Below are 20,562 nucleotides of genomic sequence, written 5' to 3'. Positions count from 1 at the left end.
CCTCGCCGGAGAAGTATGTTGTCAGACTACTGGTTACATTACTTTCTGATTTCTCTACAAAATGACCTCAAACCCATTGTTACCAGTTACCTACAGGCTACAGTCCCACACACCAACGCAAAGCCCTCCTAATGACCGCACACATATGGACTTTGGTTTTTAGTTTATCACTTATTAACTCAAATTAAAGATGAGCTCATAAGTTCAGGCTCTGGATGCTGGGCTAACGTCTGCTTTAACAACACTCTGGGTTCTTGGCTAGCTTAGCGTTAGCATGCCACCCGTTCACATGTTAGCAAAGTGTCTGTAACGTGGACTGTATTCAGTGGTCGACAGGAGGCAGCCGACACACTCAGCAGGACAGTCAAAAGCTTGCGACCATAGTGGCAGTGGGAATTCCACAGTGTTTGTCCTTTAATAAACGCCAACCTTACAAGCCCGGCTGAACGGCTGCGGTCTCATCATACATGAAGTGAGCAGAGTTCATACAACCAACATACAGTTCATACAACATACTTTGAGTTAGTGAGGTAACAATATGAGGTCCATGTGTGAGCACGCCGCTCTACAGAGGGCAGTGGTGAATACTTGTGACATCACTAAACATCAACTTACGCTGTCTCAAGGAGACACCGCACTATTACGACTGTTACAAGTCAAAGTTGTGTTAGTAGAAAAGTCTGGTTGTTTGTGTCCTGGCTGCACTTTCCACTCTACCGTCTTCCTGTCCTTTTGTGTAGTAAAATAAAAGCAATGCCCACATCTCCACTCCTCGAACGCTATCGCTGTGCTGCTCCACCATTGTCCTCCTCCTGCACATGAACTGAATCAGCTGACTGTACCATACAAGAATGTTTTCTTTCTGTCCAGCTGGCACTATCTCAAGAACTTGTTCAATGAAAGTAATGACATAATTGCAACTGTAATGCGATTACATTACTGCATTACTGAAATGTAATGTGATTACAGTAACTTGTTACTTTGTAATCCCTAACACCCAAAACTGGCCGTGGAGTTCCTCAGGGTTCTGTGCTGGGACCAGTGATCTTAATGTACGCTTCCCTTATTTAATACTATTTGAAAACACTGCATCCATTTTTACAGCTATGCAGATGATACCCAGGTGATATCCGGGTGTTAAGGTGAGGTACAAAAGTACTTCACCTCACACCTGCACCAGCTGCTCGGCCATCAATCTCTTGCTGCACAGTTTTAGTGCTGATGCAGTCACAAATCTGTTTAACGTGTCTTTATCGGCAGTTCACATGACTGTACATTAAACTCACCTTGTCAAACCTCAGGTGTCGCTGCATGAGCAGCTCGTCCGCTAAATAAATGATCAACAAAGACATGTTTTCTACTTCAGCTTTATTTGGTTTTTATGTGTCTGAACAGCAGAAATTAGGACAGAGAAACAGTCTGTGGAGAGAATCTGCAGCACAAACAGGAGGCTCTGAATACGTGAGCTCAGAGCTCGGTTTAAAAAGCAGTTTAAAGCTTTGGGTGCTTTTATTTTTGTGACACATTATTCAAACATCTTTATAGAAAAAACAGAATCATTAAAGCATCATTTCTCTCATTGGTTCTAGGCTTCAGTCACTACGATCGCTACATCTCAGGTTTAGTTTCTACAGTGTGTCGACAGCAGGAGGTGGACTCAGCTCGGACAAACAATAAAACAGGTTTTTATGCACAGCATGGCTTTGAAATCACATATGGCTTATGGGTAAATATGGCTGTTTAATCAGAGGCTCTACCTTCAGCTTGGAACAGCTTTTATAACTCTACAAATATCTTCATATCAGCTACAAACATAAAGAATCAGAAAAAAGTCAAACTGGAAGAATCATAATATTATTAGAATAAAAATACAAATTTTAATGTCTTTATTTTGGCAGCTTTCCTCTTTGCTGCCAAACGGCAGCGACGGAAAGATAAGAATGAACAGAAAGCGGAAAGTTCTAGAAAAAGAACAAACTCAACAAAACACCTGAAAACTTTACTTTTAGAAACAATCGTCTCATTTCGGAGCAGAGATGAAGACAGCGGGGAGCTCTGCGACCTCTGACCTTTGACCCTGAAGACAGCAAGGAGGGTGTTTTGTTGAACTGGGGGAGGAGGTCAAAGGTCCAAAATCAAAGACACTCTGACACAAAGATGGCTCACGACAGTTTTCACCTACGCTAGGGATGTCGAACTCCAGGCCCCGAGGGCCCTGGAGGTTTTAGACGTGTCCTTGATCCAACACAGCTGATTTAAATGCCTAAATGACCTCCTCAACATGTCGTGATGTTCTCCATAGGCCTGGTAATGAACTCATCATGTAGTTGAGGTGCGTTGACTGTGAGATCCAAAACCTGGAGGACACTGGCCCTTGGAGTTCCCCACCCTGACCTACACTTTGGCACAGTTTACACTCTGGTCTGTTAAGTCTGGGCTTTAAGGAGGAGCGCTGGCTCCAGGAAAAAGGTTGAGATTCTTTTCTGCATCAGTGCGACTTAAAACATCCTAAAAGGTTTTAAACAGAAAGCAGTTCAATAGCATTCAAATATGACCCTTTATTTATGGGTGAAAACGATATTTGAAACAGGTGTTTTCAGGTATAGATCTCCGCATGTTTTAGGAAGTGAGTCCTGAACAGATGAGAAGAGCGAGGACTTCAGAAAATGATCACCACTGCCTGTAACGCAGGTGATGAAGGTTCTTTAGAGGACGGAGGAGAGCAGCGTGAGTAGAAAGAAAGCACTGAGAACCACAACTGTCTCAGCCGAGGACCACAAAGCACTTTCACATAAACTGTTATAGTGACGCTGCAATTAATGAGGGTGGAGGTGAGGCCAGAGAAGAACAGAGTTCCTGTTCTCCATGGTTTCTGCCATTTGTAGAGATAACTGTTGATTACACGGTTTTAAATGGCGAGTGATGGTGGTGCACCAATCAGCATGCACTTTGTCACTCAGAGAGTAAAAGTCCTGAATTAGCAGCTAAACAGGTTCCAAGAACTTTGGCAGTTTGTACTTCCTGCAGTGTGGAGTGACCACAGCTACGAAAATGTTCCCGCAGTCCAAAAGCATCTATGGTGGCGTCATGGTTTGGGACTGCTTCAGTGCATACAGACCAGAACAGCTCACCATCACTGATGGAATGATGGATTTGGACTGAGAAGCAGGACATCTGCCTGTGGATTGAATCGTGCAGCAGAGACAACAACCCTCAGCTCACAAGGAGAACATTGAAGAAACGTTCAGGTGAGGAGATGTGAAGCTCAGAGTCCTCGGGGCTGATGGCCAAGCACAGCGTTCATGTGCTCGAGGTGATACCGGATCATTTTCATCAGCAAATCCAATCTTTTCATTCTGTTTTTCTACTCTTTTAACTTGTTTTAGATAGCACCAATGCCAAAACATCAAAAACCAAAAAGAGTTCAATGTTCCCTGCAGAGAGAAAATATCATTTATGAGTTAAATTTGAAGAATGTATGTTTGGAAGAAGGACACGTTTCTAAAACATGGACGATTTTTCTCTGTTGGTCTGGAAAATGTTTGCACGGATCAGACACGGGACCTGGTCCCGGTCACAGAGGGCTACACTAAAGTCCTCAGGATCAGGAGGTCAGGGGGTCGGAGGTCACTCGTAGAGACATTAATCCGCACAGAGTGAGCATGCTCTGTGGCGTAAATACAAACATAATATCTGGATATTTCTGAGCTTTTGGTCAGCGCGGCTTTATCCTTCATTTATTTGGTTTTCCTGACAGCTCATCCTACCACGACATAAGAAAATATACTTTCACTCCTTTTTCCAAAGTCTTTGTGTGAGACATAAAATGTGATGGCGAGGAATTATTTTGGTTTTGTTTGTTCTTCGACTCAGACAGGAACTGGAGTGAAAACAAACAGGAAATGCAGGTAAACTAGTTTTTCTTTTCTTTGGAAGGCATTCAGCTCATTTTAAATAATATTTGGCTGAACTCTACAGAAAGCTGCTCTTCATCTATATTCATTTGATGCATTAAAATACATCAGAGGTCAGTTTAGACATGGCTCATGGGGCTGTACACACCTGTGGGCAGGTAACGGGAAGTGGAAGCCCTTGAAAACATAAAAAAAATTCATTGAAATCGGGACAGACAAGGCCAGAGATGTCCCACACTTTCCTGTCTCACCTTTCCCAGGTGAAGCAGTCAGATCTTCTCAGGTACAGAGCTGCTCTTCCGTCCCTCATCAGCAGAAGCAAAGATGTCTACAGACAGCGAGGGATGGATCCAGAGCAACGAAGCCAAGGTCTCGTGGGCAAAAAGGTTAAAACAGGGAAAAGGTCCCAGAGGAGGCTTTTGGTTTGAGGTAGGTTAGCTTGACCTGCAGCGGGAGGCTAACAGCAATTTAGAGGTTTGGCATGAAGCCCGAGGTAGCTCTCTTTGGGGGGAAACAGTTTGGTGGAGGAGTTGGAGAGGGGAGGGGAGGAGAGGCAAGCCGACCGTGGGCCTCGTCCACATCCTGACCGGAGGCGAACGCGACGAGACAGACAAACACTGAAAGGCTAAAGCGGAGCAGAGGAGCGTTAGCGTCCTCTAAGGTTACCTGCTGACCAGAGAAACAATAATTCCCTTTGGCTCTGGGCCTCTGAGGACCGGCAAACGGCAGGTAGAACACCTTCTCAGGTGCATCTCAGAGGCCCGTCTCTGGTCAAGCCGGCAAAAGGCCTCATCGTCTCTGGAAACTCGGCACCGTCGGTGACTAAAACAAAATGAGCCCAAACTAAAGAAAAAAGCTTTTGGTTTCAACAGGAAGTAAGCATCAGCATCTGAACGCACAGGGGGAGGAGCCAGAGTCATGTGACCAACAATTTGTGTGTTTACAGGTGAAGAATTGCGCTTTGGTTTTGATCTGGAGACAACCTCATTTGGGATTGGTGTCACAGCAGTCAAGTTCAACGGGTTCAGTCTCCCTGTGGGATCAGACGCCACCTGGAGCTTCCTCAGACAAATCATCATCATCATTATAATCTATGCGTTAATCTCTTATCCTAAATGTGGTAAGGAGGAGAGAAGGCGCCACAGGCCGGCGTCCGGGGGTGGGGGGGAAATGTGTGGTGTTTTATCCGGTGCCTGTGCCCAGGTGAACAGGTAGAGCAGGTTCAACCATGACCATCAATGGAGGAAGGGTGGAATCGCATCTCTGTAGGCGGAACAAGGGAGAAGGGGGTCATTGACAGGAAGGTGTTTCCTCAGGCAGGTATTTGACCCCGAACTCTGGATCAGGACCATCCCTTAATAATCATCCAGGCGTGTGTGTGTGTGTTTACCTGGCTGAGCTCGAAGCTCTCAGGTGTGTGGCCTTTAGGACCACTGACGCCATTCAGAGTGGGTGGAGTCTCCCAGCTCTCCCCCTTCCTGCAGAAAAAACTGAGCACAGAATACAGTGAGAATGATGAAGACGATGATGGCGGTGGTGGTTGTGAGGACGGTGAGGACGATGATGGTGAAGGCCTTACTTGCGTCTGTATGCCAGCAGGACGAGCAGCAGGCAGCAGAGGATGCAGGCTAGGCCACTGTGAAGGCCGACCAGCAGAGCGGACGTCGAGCTGTCAGCCTGATCGCAGTTACAGCTTGAACCAGCTGAGGGCGACAAACATCACATGTTACACTGCTTCCATTGGTGACGGTGTGCAAGAGGTCAGAGGTCAGGCTCCTACCTGCTGCAGCTCTCTCTCCCTCTGCCAGAGATACAAGGCGGCGGTTGGACGGACTGTCTCCGTTCCCGTTAAACGCCACCAGCTGGATTTCGTAAATGGCCGCCGGCTCTACAGGAAGTAAACAAACAGATTATCACAACGCTGTATCCACTTCCTGTCGGGCTGCCTGTACACACCAGCCTCATACTCACCCAGGTGGGAGATGGTGTGGGTGTTGATGTGTGCTGGGAAGGTTTCCTGCCCCTGCACTTCTGGGTTGGAAACACTGCGGTACTCCAGTCTAAAGCCCTCCAGCTTCCCCGGCTTGCTCGGAAGCTCCCAGTACACCTGCATGGCGGTTTGGTTCAGGACCTTAGTGAAGAAACTGGGAGGACTGGGAACTGTGGGGCAGACAGTGCCTGCGGTCATTCACAGAGACAGCATCTCCAAAACGTTTAAACATGGTTTTATTGTGATCAGAGCAGGTCTACCCCACCCCAGGCCCGCACCTCTGAGGTCAAACCCTGTTCATGACATCAACACATCAAACAGTGTTTCTGCATTCATCCTCTGAAACATAAAGATGGTGCTTAAAGCCTCAGGCTGGGTGGGTGTGCCCTCTGCTGGCAGATGTGTGGAGCTGCACCATCCTTCTATCAAACGTCTGATCAGATTACTGTTCACTAATATGAAGCCAATCCTTCTCTTTGTGTGTGGTAGGAAGCGCTGCCCTTACACCGATGCATCTTTACCAGAAACTTTTACCATCCTACAAATCTACAGCTTCATCAGCTCCATTCAGGACCAAGCTGCAGACCTTCATAGCAGGCTTCAGCTAATGTTTTCACGTCATTGTGAGTAGATCTGAAACACCTCGTGAACTCAGACCCAGGAGATTACTTTTAGGTGGAGGTCCTTTTCCGAGGCTGGAATGCTGTGGCACCATCTTCAGATGGCGAGGTTTTATAGATATTAGATATAGTGTGAGTGTTTTCAGTGTTAGCAGTCAGAGGTGACCTACCACCGCCCAGCGTGCTGGCCATGATGCTGTCAGACTGCTGGCTGCCTCCCAGCGCCGAGTACGCCTTCAGGTAGATGGAGTAGGTGGTGGCAGCTTCCAGGTTGCTGAATTCGTGTTTGAAGGTGGTTTTACTGACGGCCTCCTGCAGCTCAGCACTGTCCGGCTCTGAGGAGGTCACAGATCAAAGGTCAAACAGGTGAAAGCAACCACAGTCGGTGATGGTGCTGCAGACTGATTGATTGGGATTATCGGTTACACGCACCAATCAGTCTCCAGGCAATCAGGAACCAGTAATTATGCCCCCACAGAGAAAGTTCATATCACGTCATTACCCTTAAATCTCATTTCTAGTCTCCTCACACGGACGATCTCAGACTTAAAAATACCAACCCCACCCTTCTCTCACCGCCCAGTTTCCTGATGTGCAGGACATATCCGATGATCTGCTGGCTCACATGTTCTGCCGGCTGGTCCCAGGTCAGCTGCAGGCTGCTGGAGCTCAGCGCCGCCGCCTGGAGGCCGCTGGGGGCCTCGGGCAGCTCTGAGCCCTGGCTGATGGCGAGGCGAGCGCTGGCCTGATTGGTGCCAGCGCTGTTTTCGGCAATGCACTGGTAGATGGCTTCATCCTCGGGGGTGATGCGGGTGATGGCGAGCGTCCTGCAGGTGGTGGCAGAGAAGAGGTGGGACGTTAAACCGTGCAGTAACCTCACAGAGAGAAAGACCTTCTGAGCGTAAACAGAAGGATCTCACGTGTTCCCGTTGGTGAGCTTGACGTTGCCGCTGGGTATCAGCAGTTTGCCATTCTTCAGCCAGATGAGGTGGGGGTCGGGGACGCCGGACGCCGTGCAGCTGAAGACGGCGCTGGCCCCTGCTGGTCTGGAGACAGACTGTGGCCACTGAACAAACTCTGGAGGAGCTGCGGTCCAGAAGACAGAGCGTTACAATTTCAACACAGGGCAAACCTGAGCTGGTGGTTTACCCTCTGAAAACTTATTCTCTGTGAGGCCTGTGGGGGGATGTGCCGCAGCACCATCACGAGTGGAGACGACCAGGAAAACTGTCAGAATCAGACAGACTGTCATGATCCTGGGTCTTTTGACCCAGCGTTTTAAGTTTGAGTTTATTTTGTTCATTAGGTTATCTAAGTTCATTTGTTTATTAGATTCCCCTTGTGTTTCCAACCCCTGTTAAGTCTCCCTTGTCCTTCATGTGCTTCACGTCTGTGTTTCTTATGTTGTCATGTTTGCGTTTCATTATGTTTCCCATTTTATTTTGAAAGAGGTCCTGTGTCCCTGCATTTTGTTTTACTCTTCCCCTGTGGCGTTGTTATGTTCATGTTGATCTACTGTGCCTTTCTGTTCCATGTTTCAGATCCCTATGTTCTGTCTCCTCAGTCTGTTAAGTTCACGTCTTGAGTTCCGTCAGTGTGTTTCCTGTTTTACTTTCACAGTCTGTCCTATGTTAATGTTTCTAGTTTTGCTTCCCTTGCCTCGTCCTGCTTAATTACTCCCAGCTGTGCTCTCCTCCTGTGGCTCATTCCCCCTCGTTATCCCTCAGTGTATTTAAGCCCCATGTTTCTCTTTGTCAGGGTTGCGTCCTCCCTCATAGCTGTGTGATTTTTCCCTGTGGCTCCTTGTGCTTTAGTTTTCCTAGTTTAGTTTTGTGTTGTTTTTCGTGTCCCACTCTACGCCAGAGATAAAGCTGTGCTTTTTGAGTTTACTTTTCGTCTCTGCGAGTTTGCGTTTGGGTCCTACTCTTGCCTGCACACAGCCGTATTGTGACACAGACGTGCTCATTTTATCTAAAGAACCTCAGAAATACCACAAGTGAGGAACGCTATCAAACATCGTAGCAGCGCCGTAACGGGGAGAAAAGCCACGAGCCCAAGGTCAAAACGCTAACACGTATTTAATTTATATTTAATGTAACTGTAACAGAGGTTTATACATGTCTTCAAAGGTGATGCTGAGTCTTTGGAGCCACCTGGTGGATGAATAACTCGCTACATAAAGCTAATCACTAAAAACGCATCATGTTATCATCACACGCCGTGTCCTCAGAATGAAAACTTGAGCTTGTGTCTCTGTTATCTTTGAACAGCACTTTGACCTTTGACCCCACCACCACACACACACATACACACACACAGACACAGCTGTCTGTCTCCACCCACTTCATCTCCATGGCTACAGGGAAACCGTACACACACATCTCTGTCACCCCACAAGAGCCCCGCCCCCTCCCACTCTGAATGGAAAGAGGGGGAGGTCAGGGGTCAGAGGTCACAGGGGAGGGGAGAGGTATGAATAGGAGTCATTTATAAAAGTGTGTGTGTGTTGCTCTTGAACTTGGGGTTCTGTATCTTAGGAGGTCAACGGTCATTATCCCTCCACAAATAAAATGTATTTATGTGTCCACCCCCATATCTGACACACACACACACACACACACACACACACACACACACACACACTTTTTATCATTTTTAGCAGGACTGTATTTTGTGTATTTGTACTTTCCTATTTTCTGTTCTGTTTCTGTGTTGTTGTTGTGTGGGCTGTACGCCAGCCTGAACGATGCACGGCAACAATAAAAGACTTTATCTTTAAAAACTCTTCTGATTAAACTGCTGAGAATATTTTTGTTCATTTTGCGTCTCCTCGCTTTTATTTTCGTGTCTCTGATTGACATGTTTGTCACGCGTGCTTTTTGTTTGCAGTTAGTTTCACAGTGGCACACGTGTAAAACGATGAAGTCGTCTTTGTAAAAACAACTCAGATGTGATAAAATGATAACTCACACCAGCTACAGACAAGAAAACGACGCACCCTGAAACTAACAATAGAAATAAGCTGAATTAAACACAACAATAATGATAATAATAATAATAGAAGAAATGATTTGATGTTAATGCGTCTGTCTCTGATGGGAGTCACGTGGACGTGTCGGTGAAAAGAAGGTTGTTACGGTGGCTTCTTCTTCCTACTGTTTAGGTCTCTGTGGGCGCTGCCGCTGATGATGTGTGAGCCATCTCCTCTGGATGCTGTTGTGTAACAACATGTTCGTCACATACTGTGTGAGTGGAAAGCACTTTGGGTGTTAGTTTTGTTTTTTGTTTTTTGATTTTCGGATTATGTGATGGTTTCAATTACTTCTATCGTTGTAAGTATTCTTCCCTTATGACTTGGATGTAAATTAAAATACTATTTCAGTATCTAAGGCAGATAACCTAAGTATGAAGAATGCTTACATGATGTACATATTGTGAATGCCTGCTTTTGAAACCTTAATAAAAATATGAATAAAAAAAAAAAAAGGAAAGCACTTTGGGTGGTTTTACTTGTGCGTTAAGTCAAACTGACTTCAGATGGGTGCATGAGGGATGAACCCTTTCATGCAGGACAAGGAAAGCTGGATCATCACACAGAGCAGGAGCCGCGGTCGGGTTTAGACCGAGGCTGTCTGTTGTGGCCCTGCCCGTTTGTGCACTCGTGTTTTTGTGGTGAGGACAGTCTGCAAGTCTGAGTGTCAGAGTGACAGACGGAGTTTCAGTGGGAATAAAGTCCTCATTGTGAAGTGGGGCTCTTCTCATGCTAATCCAGATTCTCATGAAGCTCTCAGTCACACACACGTTCACAATGGGCCTGTGTGACCTCTGACCCCTCCTCCTACATGACCTCTGACTGAGCTGCAGCTGAGCGAGCAGGACAGGAGTCCCTGAACGTCTCACACGTCTGCGTGGAGCTGCAGAGGAAACTCTGATCGGAACCACATGGAGTCCTCGGGGCTGTGCGCTGGTCTTTCCACCGTGTGTGGGAAAACACTGTGCCTGCTGCGTAGATGACACATGGCTGCACGCACCCAGAAACTGCAGGAAAAGCTGCAGCCAGTGCGTTTTTCTCCCACAAACTCACATATAAGATCATCAACACCTCACGGTTTCAGAAACAAATGCGTCTGACGCGCTCACGTGAACAGGAAGTGAACTCTGAGGTGCTGCTGTCACCTCTCTGATTTACAGAGAGGGTCAGAAGTCACATGTTGGGGGTGAAGAGTCCGACAGCAGCAGGCTGAACTGAACTCGACACACAACCAGTCAAGTTCAAGAGCTGACAGATGAACACACACGCACACTGCATGTGTGTTTGCACACTCGACATGATGAGGTGGAGCTGAACAGATGGAGCGGTTGCTCTGCAGCTGCTCGCCGCTGTGTTCGCAGGAAGTCTGCCTTAGGCTTGTTCTGAGGATCTTATTGGTCAGTAATCGTGTTCTTTCCTGTTCCACCTGAGTGCTCGAAGCACTGCCTCATTCACACATAACACCAGCACTTTTTTCTGCACCTGTACTTCCTGTCTGACGTCCTCACTCTGGTGGATGCATCTGAGGGCATCTTTCCCAGGAATATTTGGGACTGAGTCACCGATCTTCCTATTAGTGGATGATTGGCTCTACATCCTACGCGCCCAACTTTCAAGGAGAAGTGTCAGTCATGAAGGAGCAGCAGGTTTGTTTCAGTCTGCACACCAATCATTGATGAGGGGCCAGCAAATCAGACTCGCTGCCCGCCATCTGAGTCACTTCAGTACCAAAAGCTGCTCCTTCAGGAGAACCAGAACCAGAACTCGCTTTGAAAGGAGGACAGAGAATGACTCATTTTCAACCAGCAGCAGTTCCTTCATCGCTGTGCCTGACCGACTTTCTCTGATAATCACAACCATTCCGAATGGATTTGTCTGAAACTTAGTGTGAATAGAAATAAAGGTTTATTCAAACAAAACAGACGCCGTACATCCAGAAATGTCCCTCAGTCTGAAGATCAAAGATCTGACCTGCAGGACTTCTAAGGTGAAAAGTTTGAATGTTTAAGGTGAGGACAGCTCGGTCACATTTGGCCAGCTGATGTGTTGTTGCTGTGTGCAAGCGTACCTACCTTGTACAATGAGGCGTCCAAGCGCCGTCCTCCTGGACCTGCTGCCCGGTCTGTTAGCCGAACAAACGTAAACACCTGAGTGCTGCAGAGTGGCATCAGAGATCATCAGGTTTCCTGTTCCCAGAACCTGGATCCCCTCCACGCCAATGGACCGGCCGTCTGACCGCACACAGACACCATCATTAACACAGCTGATCTTAACAGGTAATCAATACTAATGATTGGATCAATGAGTGCAGGAGGAGGCGTTACCGAGGCGACTCCAGGACACGATGGGCCGGGGGTTTCCTGTGGCAACACACTCCAGGATGGCGGTCTGGTGGACATTGATGGTGAGGTTCTGAGGGCCGGACAGGATTACGGGCTCCTTGTAGATCCTGGATCCTGCAGCTGTGTCCAGAAGACCAGAAACCCTCAAAAACACCCCAAGACTCTGTTTACCCTCACTCTAGACTCTTTCTACCCTCAGTCCGGACTCTTTCTACCCTCAGTCTGGACTCTTTCTACCCTCAGTCCGGACTCTTCTACCCTCATTCAGGACTCTTCTACCCTCAGTCTGGACTCTTTCTACCCTCAGTCTGGACTCTTCTACCCTCAGTCTGGACTGTTTCTACCCTCGTTCAGGACTCTTTCTACCCTCAGTCCGGACTGTTTCTACCCTCAGTCCAGACTCTTCTACCCTCAGTCCGGACTCTTTCTACCCTCATTCAGGACTCTTTCTACCCTCAGTCCGGACTGTTTCTACCCTCAGTCCGGACTCTTCTACCCTCAGTCCGGACTCTTTCTACCCTCAGTCCGGACTGTTTCTACCCTCAGTCTGGACTCTTCTACCCTCATTCAGGACTCTTTCTACCCTCATTCAGGACTCTTTCTACCCTCAGTCCGGACTGTTTCTACCCTCAGTCCGGACTCTTCTACCCTCAGTCCGGACTCTTTCTACCCTCAGTCCGGACTGTTTCTACCCTCATTCAGGACTCTTCTACCCTCAGTCCGGACTCTTTCTACCCTCAGTCCGGACTCTTCTACCCTCATTCAGGACTCTTTCTACCCTCAGTCCGGACTCTTCTACCCTCATTCAGGACTCTTCTACCCTCAGTCTGGACTCTTTCTACCCTCAGTCCGGACTCTTCTACCCTCATTCAGGACTCTTCTACCCTCAGTCTGGACTCTTTCTACCCTCATTCAGGACTCTTCTACCCTCAGTCTGGACTCTTTCTACCCTCAGTCCGGACTCTTCTACCCTCATTCAGGACTCTTCTACCCTCAGTCCGGACTGTTTCTACCCTCATTCAGGACTCTTCTACCCTCATTCAGGACTCTTCTACCCTCAGTCTGGACTCTTCTACCCTCAGTCTGGACTCTTTCTACCCTCAGTCCGGACTCTTCTACCCTCATTCAGGACTCTTCTACCCTCAGTCTGGACTCTTTCTACCCTCAGTCCAGACTCTTCTACCCTCATTCAGGACTCTTCTACCCTCAGTCTGGACTCTTTCTACCCTCAGTCCGGACTGTTTCTACCCTCATTCAGGACTCTTCTACCCTCATTCAGGACTCTTCTACCCTCAGTCTGGACTCTTTCTACCCTCAGTCTGGACTCTTTCTACCCTCATTCAGGACTCTTCTACCCTCATTCAGGACTCTTCTACCCTCAGTCTGGACTCTTCTACCCTCAGTCTGGACTCTTTCTACCCTCAGTCCGGACTCTTCTACCCTCATTCAGGACTCTTCTACCCTCAGTCTGGACTCTTTCTACCCTCAGTCCGGACTCTTCTACCCTCATTCAGGACTCTTCTACCCTCAGTCTGGACTCTTTCTACCCTCAGTCCGGACTGTTTCTACCCTCATTCAGGACTCTTCTACCCTCATTCAGGACTCTTCTACCCTCAGTCTGGACTCTTTCTACCCTCAGTCTGGACTCTTTCTACCCTCATTCAGGACTCTTTCTACCCTCAGTCCGGACTGTTTCTACCCTCAGTCCGGACTCTTCTACCCTCAGTCCGGACTCTTTCTACCCTCATTCAGGACTCTTTCTACCCTCAGTCCGGACTGTTTCTACCCTCAGTCCGGACTCTTCTACCCTCAGTCCGGACTCTTTCTACCCTCAGTCCGGACTGTTTCTACCCTCATTCAGGACTCTTCTACCCTCAGTCCGGACTCTTCTACCCTCAGTCCGGACTCTTTCTACCCTCAGTCCGGACTGTTTCTACCCTCATTCAGGACTCTTCTACCCTCAGTCCGGACTCTTTCTACCCTCAGTCCGGACTGTTTCTACCCTCATTCAGGACTCTTTCTACCCTCAGTCTGGACTCTTTCTACCCTCAGTCCGGACTCTTCTACCCACATTCAGGACTCTTCTAACCTCAGTCCGGACTCTTCTACCCTCAGTCCGGACTGTTTCTACCCTCAGTCTGGACTCTTTCTACCCTCAGTCCGGACTCTTCTACCCTCATTCAGGACTCTTCTACCCTCATTCAGGACTCTTCTACCCTCAGTCTGGACTCTTCTACCCTCAGTCTGGACTCTTTCTACCCTCAGTCCGGACTCTTCTACCCTCAGTCCGGACTGTTTCTACCCTCAGTCTGGACTCTTTCTACCCTCAGTCCGGACTCTTCTACCCTCATTCAGGACTCTTCTACCCTCAGTCCGGACTCTTTTACCCTCATTCAGGACTCTTCTACCCTCAGTCCGGACTCTTTCTACCCTCATTCAGGACTCTTTCTACCCTCAGTCTGGACTCTTTCTACTCTCATTCAGGACTCTTTCTACCCTCAGTCCGGACTGTTTCTACCCTCAGTCCGGACTCTTTCTACCCTCATTCAGGACTCTTTCTACCCTCATTCAGGACTCTTTCTACCCTCATTCAGGACTCTTTCTACCCTCAGTCCGGACTGTTTCTACCCTCAGTCCGGACTCTTTCTACCCTCATTCAGGACTCTTTCTACCCTCAGTCTGGACTCTTTCACCCTCACTCTGGACTCTTTCTACCCTCACTCTAGACTCTTTCTACCGTCAGTCCGGACTCTTCTACCCTCAGTCTGGACTCTTTTTACCCCCAAATCGGGCATTCAGTCTTTAATTATGTGAGTTTTGCCTTACAGAACCTTGCCCTCAGTTTTGTCTTACCAGTGACAGTCAGCTGAGCTTCGTGGCTGTAGCGAGTGTTGGCGATGTTTGAGGCGATGCAGCGAAACAAACCGCTGTCAGTCCGCTGAACGCCGGTGATCTGCAGCACGCCATTAGGAAGCAAGGTGTACCTGTACACAAAGCATATACAAACAGGCTTGAATCCTTATACGTTAAAATTTAATCTCATCACACTTCACTAAAGACATACCTGTGGTTATCGGTGCTCAGTGAGCATCTGTCTTTCTGCCAGGTGATGTTGGCCTCTGGGATACCATTCACCTGACAGGTGAGTCTGGCCACACCCCCTACATCCACATGCATGGACTCTGGGTGAGAGAGGAACTTAGGGAGGGCTGGTGGGAGGTGGAGAAGAGACCGTTAGTACAGGTGGGTCACGTGTGTGTTACTGTGAGGTTTGTTTGATGTTTTTTGTGTGTTTGGGTGGACGGCAACTCACATGCGAGCTGGACGCGGGCCTTGCGGCTGACCAGCATGCCATAGCGGTTCTGCACTGCACACTCGTACTCTCCGGCATCCGTCTCGTTGCTCTCTCGTCTCTTGGAGAAATTTCTGATGAGCAGCGTGCCGTTGGTGAGCACTGTTGCTCTGGTACCAGTCGCTATGGGAACCCCGTTGAGTCTCCAGGTGATAGCGATAGGCCCCTCCCCCTCCACCTGACAGTCCAGCATCAGGGGACGGCCCCTGACCGCAATAACATCACCAGGCTCCTTCAAGAAGGCCAACTCCAACGCTCCGAGCACACCTAAGGGGAAGCAGGAGGGTCAGGGGCGGAGTCTCAGTGCACGTTTCTGATGGTGAAGCAGGTTTAAAAACACAAACACTCACTGACAGGAGGCAGATGTGGAGATGAGGGTTATGATGATAATAAGGGCGAGGAGGTGGCAATGAGGTGGCGATGATGATGACTGGAAACACCTGCCCAAAGCAGTATCCAGGTGACTCCGGCAGGCAGAACTCAGGGCTCGCGTTGACCCTCAGGCTATGATGAACACATGAATGTGACGATGGCAATGATGACAAAGATGGCAATGATGTATATGTACTGAAAGAATCAGAGCCAGTGTTTGTTATAAATAAACTGGGAACGTTAGAAGACTGCATGCACCCAATTATAATCAATCAGGTCTGTCACACAGACTGAGGTCTTTAAATTACGTGTTACTACACCTCTCATCATCTGAAGGCCTGGACTGAACAAGAAGCAGAAAGCAGCGGGGCTCAGGTCTGCAGTGTGTTGTTTCCATCACGTGGTGAACGAACTGCTACAGCGCTTTCCTGCTCCACCTCAGAGCAATTTATACCACACATTATTTCTACAGAATTCTTTCTGTGATGGATGTGTCAGAGAGCAAAGTGGACCTAACATCTTGTCCAGGGATATTTGGCATGCTGGAGCAACAAACTAAACCGCCACCTGCTCTACAGCCACAGCCACCCCTCAAACACAGCACAGATCAGCCTCTCTGCGGGTCCCCTCTGCGGACCAATGCAGGTCTTGTGTCTGTTTATTATGCTGTTCAGTGAATGCATCGTTCCTCCTCCTCCCTCCTCTGGCCCTTTTCAACTTGAACTTGGTTGAGGTGACTTTCCCAGGCTCCCCCCCTCCTCCCCATCGCCTCTTTGAGAGGATGCTGTGGGAGGAAAGACTGAGTCTGGCAGCAGGACCAAATCCTTTAGTGTGAACGACGACAATAGAGAAACAAAAGTTAACCAAGACACAACACCCCACCCCCAAAGGATCCCACAAACAACCAAACACACCAAACCCTGCAGCTGCCGGACCCCAGGACGCCTCCAGGCCTGCAGCTCCTCATAAACATCCATCACTTCAGCCTCTTTATACAGCTTCACGCTTGTTTCCACAGACTCTGAGCACAAATCACTCTAAAGGCCAATTTCATCTCCTTGAAGAGGAGAACAGGAAAACATGTCAAAATCTTCCTTCAGCACCAACACCGGGCTGGCACAGGGCCGGCAATGGGCCCACATCACTCCTCTTTATAAAAGCAACGATGAATCCTGATGACGTCACGTCAGGAAAAGTCAAAACTGGTTTAAACAGGAAATCATCAGCACGAGATCGGACCCGACACCATGTAGGTGTACAAACCAGGTGTGGACCGTTCACACCTTTTGGTGTCCCGTGACAACACATCTGGACCACAGCAGGGCGTGCTTTATGCCAGGGGTGTCCAACTCCAGGCCTCAAGGGCCGGTGTCCTGCAGGTTCTAGACCTCACCCTAGGTCAGCACACCTGAATCAAATGATTAGTTCATTACCATGCCTCTGAAGAACTTTAAGGCATGTTGAGGAGGTCATTTAGCCATTTAAATCAGTGGACACTTCTAAAACCTGCAGGACAGCGGCCTTCGAGGACTGCAGTTGGACACCCCTGCTTTATTCAGACTGTGACTCGATAAAGAAGCCGATGCAGTTCTGGCCACGGATCAACCCAGAGGCGTCTTTATTCTGGAGGACGTCAGTGGACACAGACAAATAACCTGGATCGTGGGCAGTATTGTGTCTCGTGTTCAGCAGGTGTGTGATAGCGAGTCATGCTCACAGATCACGACTCAGAAAAACATCAGCTGATGTTTCAAACCATCAAGCTGCTCAAGTGAAGCATCTGATGATGATGATGATGATGATGATAAGGAGGAGGAGGAGGAGGAGTTGTGATGGAGGTGGAGGACAGCTGTCTGATCAGCTGATGATGTCACATGTCTCCTCCTACAGGATTTAATCCTTCGCCTCCCATCTGGGTCCCCGCCATGGGGGTGGGGTTTTTAAGACACTGGAGCAGACAGTCTGCCCCCCACCCCTACCCCCCGTTTAACCCTAACCTGCCCCCTAAATCCCCTGAACTGAACTGAACCCCCCGAGGCCTCTGCAGGTCATGAGAGCTGCCCCCCCCTCCCTTCCATTCTGCGGTGTGATGTCACACGCCGCTCTGACCGTGAACTTCACGGTTTCATGGTGCTGACAATGGATTCCCCACAGACACGGGAGGTCTGAGCCCTGAGAACCAGACTGTTACCCTGCCCACCCCCTTCCAGGTCACATGTCTGCATCTGCCGCCGACCCCACCCCCCACCCCATCCCACTACTGCTAATCACGCCAATTAACAGTCTGAGTTTTGTTTACCAGCTCGATTTTTACCAGAGTGCTCAGGTGTGCCAATCAGACCCCCACAGACCTGCACAGACCCCCCACAGACCCCCACAGACCCCTACAGACCCCCACAGACCTGCACAGACCTGCACAGACCAGCACAGACCCCCAGAGACCCCCACAGACCTGCACAGACCCCCACAGACCTGCACAGACCAGCACAGACCCCCACAGACCTGCACAGACCCCCACAGACGTGTACAGACACCCACAGACCCCTACAGACCCCCACAGACCTGCACAGACCTGCACAGACCAGCACAGACCCCCACAGACCTGCACAGACCCCCACAGACCTGTACAGACACCCACAGACCCCTACAGACCCGCAGAGACCCCCACAGACCTGCACAGACCCCCACAGACCCCTACAGACCCCCACAGACCTGCACAGACCTGCACAGACCAGCACAGACCCCCACAGATTTGCACAGACCTGCACAGACCCCTACAGACCCCCACAGACCAGCACAGACCTGCACAGACCTCCACAGACCTGCACAGACCAGCACAGACCAGCACAGACCCTAACAGACCAGCACAGACCCCACAGACCTGCACAGACCTGCACAGACCTCCACAGACCTGCACAGACCGCCACAGACCTGCACAGACCAGCACAGACCAGCACAGACCCTAACAGACCAGCACAGACCCCACAGACCTGCACAGACCTGCACAGACCTGCACAGACCCCCAGAGACCAGCACAGACCCCACAGACCAGCACAGACCCCACAGACCTGCACAGACCTCCCATCAGCTCTTGGGCACTCTGGGTCATCAGCTGACTGACAGTCTGGAGAGTTTCTCGCTCTCGACACATCATCAAGTTCAACAACAAAACACACTGAGCGCGCTCAGTCTACTGCATAGAAATGAGTCTGATGAATATGAACGTGACCTTCTGTCCTCATCACACACACACACACTGTGGTTTCATAGAGATGGGAACTTTAAACCAAACTGGAGTTCAGAGCCTCACAGACACACTGGGACCAGTTAAAACCAGTTTATTATGTTTTACTGTCCAGAAAGGAGCCAAGAAAACACCTGAGAGACTGTAAACAAACAAAGAGAGGAAAACAATGATGGAAGAAATGAAGGCATAATCAAAGATATAAAGAAGAAAGGAAGGAATAATAGGTGACCTTTCAAAGTTAAAGGAAGAAACAAAAGGAGGCATTAAAGGAAACAGGAAAAGGAAAGGAAGGATCACAGAGAATTACAAGGAATGAAGAAAATCAAGCTTTTATTGCTGTTTTTCATTTTACTGTCACGTGACTTCATGTCTTCTCATTCTGAGCTATGACATTTTTTCAGATCTTTCATTTGTGGTTTTCTGAATGAGCTCTGCCTCATCACACGCTATTCTGTAATCTAACTGGTTTAGTCAGTGTGAGTGTGAGTCTGACCTGAGCAGCAGAGTCCCTCCAGCAGCAGCAGCAGCGTCCAGCTCCACGTCTTCTTCATGCTTTAGGTTAAATCCAGAACATCAGATGCACGCAGGTCTCAGCACTGCTCTTCTTCCTTTGCACCTTCTTCTTCTGAATCTGAAACCTGTGCAGCTCACATGCGCTGCTGAACTCTGCAAGTCTGACTTCAAATTGAGCCTGCACTCAGGGGCTGAGGGGGAGGAGCCTACAACGGGGGGCGGGCAGGGAGGAGAGAGGAGGTGGGAGGAGGGGAGTATGGGAGAGGATGGAAATCAGGAAACCAGACCAAGGAAATGAAGGAAGGGGTTCTGCTGGCTTTATTTTAGTAGAAGTCTGAATTGACTCGGGTGTGCAGGTGTGCTGCAGGCAGGTCCTCACCTGTACCTGCTGCTGAGGTGCAGACGGTACGTGTTTGAAGACAGCAGCTGATAAGGCGGCACTGACAGCGGTTTTTTGGTTCAGTCTAAACGCCCACTTCCTTCAGCTCAAACATCCTGCTGTGGTCTCACTCTGTCCAAACGAGCACTTTAACAGGACAGAGTACAGGTGGAGGTGGAGGGGGCAGTCAGCAAGTGTAAGAATTCAAAGAACTGAAATTTAAACAGAAAGTGGAACACAGGGTCAAAGGTCAGATACTCATGTAATAACAGGAGAAAGTGGGGCAAAGAAACAGAAAGGAGGAAGTAATCACAGGGTTAGACACGCAGCCAATAACAGAGCAGATCCAGGGCAGCGTGGCAGGTGTCTCAGTGAAGACGGACAAGCTGAGAGCTTCCAGCTTTGATCCCACAGGTGAGCTGATCAATCTACAGGTGAGTGTTACACTGTTATTGTGTAACACTCACCTGTGATTTTAACTCGTCTATCCGAGTTAAAATCCTGGTTTACCTCTAATTTTCTAAAGCTCAATGAGGATAAAACTGAGATCCTCCTTATTGGCACCAAATCAACCTTTTGAAGGCGAACCATTTCTCACTTACCATCGATAACTCCACAGTTTTCCCTTCTCCTCAGGTTAAGAGCCTTGGTGTCATCCTAGACAGTACACTTTCTTATAAATCACACATCAATAACCTCACCCGTTCTGCCTACTTCCATCTACGTAACATTAACAGATTGCTTCCTTCTCTTTCCACCCAGTCTACGTCCATTCTTGTACATAGTCTTGTTACCTCCCGTA

The 20,562-nt window shown here is 48.8% G+C and overlaps 1 protein-coding gene across 1 annotated transcript; it reads right to left on the bottom strand.

Moving 5' to 3' along the window:
• Nucleotides 1-1,351: 1,351 nt before the first annotated feature.
• On the bottom strand, nt 1,352-19,552 carry LOC113032747 (immunoglobulin superfamily DCC subclass member 3). The gene is made up of 14 exons (XM_026185818.2): nt 19,362-19,552; nt 15,211-15,516; nt 14,962-15,106; nt 14,751-14,881; nt 11,880-12,017; nt 11,628-11,786; nt 7,445-7,610; nt 7,101-7,351; nt 6,695-6,859; nt 5,886-6,074; nt 5,695-5,802; nt 5,494-5,617; nt 5,305-5,404; nt 1,352-5,177 (listed from the first exon to the last, which is right to left on the bottom strand). The coding sequence occupies exons 1-14, from the start codon at nt 19,417-19,419 to the stop codon at nt 5,097-5,099; spliced, it is 2,121 nt and encodes a 706-aa protein (XP_026041603.1). The 5' UTR covers nt 19,420-19,552; the 3' UTR covers nt 1,352-5,096.
• Nucleotides 19,553-20,562: the final 1,010 nt, after the last annotated feature.

This window comes from Astatotilapia calliptera, chromosome 11 (assembly GCF_964374335.1).
Source record: "Astatotilapia calliptera chromosome 11, fAstCal68.1, whole genome shotgun sequence".
NCBI lineage: Eukaryota > Metazoa > Chordata > Actinopteri > Cichliformes > Cichlidae > Astatotilapia > Astatotilapia calliptera.
This window is presented reverse-complemented; position numbering and strand designations above follow the sequence as displayed.

What these genes read in the sequence shown, in the direction of transcription:
- LOC113032747 (XM_026185818.2), bottom strand. Translation starts at nt 19,419, where the DNA reads ATGAAGAAGACGTGGAGCTGGACGCTGCTGCTGCTGCTGGAGGGACTC. An exon ending in AGCTCAGCTGACTGTCACTG is followed by an intron (nt 12,018 to 14,750) that starts GTAAGACAAAAC and finishes TTCTGGACACAG; the next exon opens with CTGCAGGATCCAGGATCTAC. An exon ending in AAGCTCACCAACGGGAACAC is followed by an intron (nt 7,352 to 7,444) that starts GTGAGATCCTTC and finishes CACCACCTGCAG; the next exon opens with GACGCTCGCCATCACCCGCA.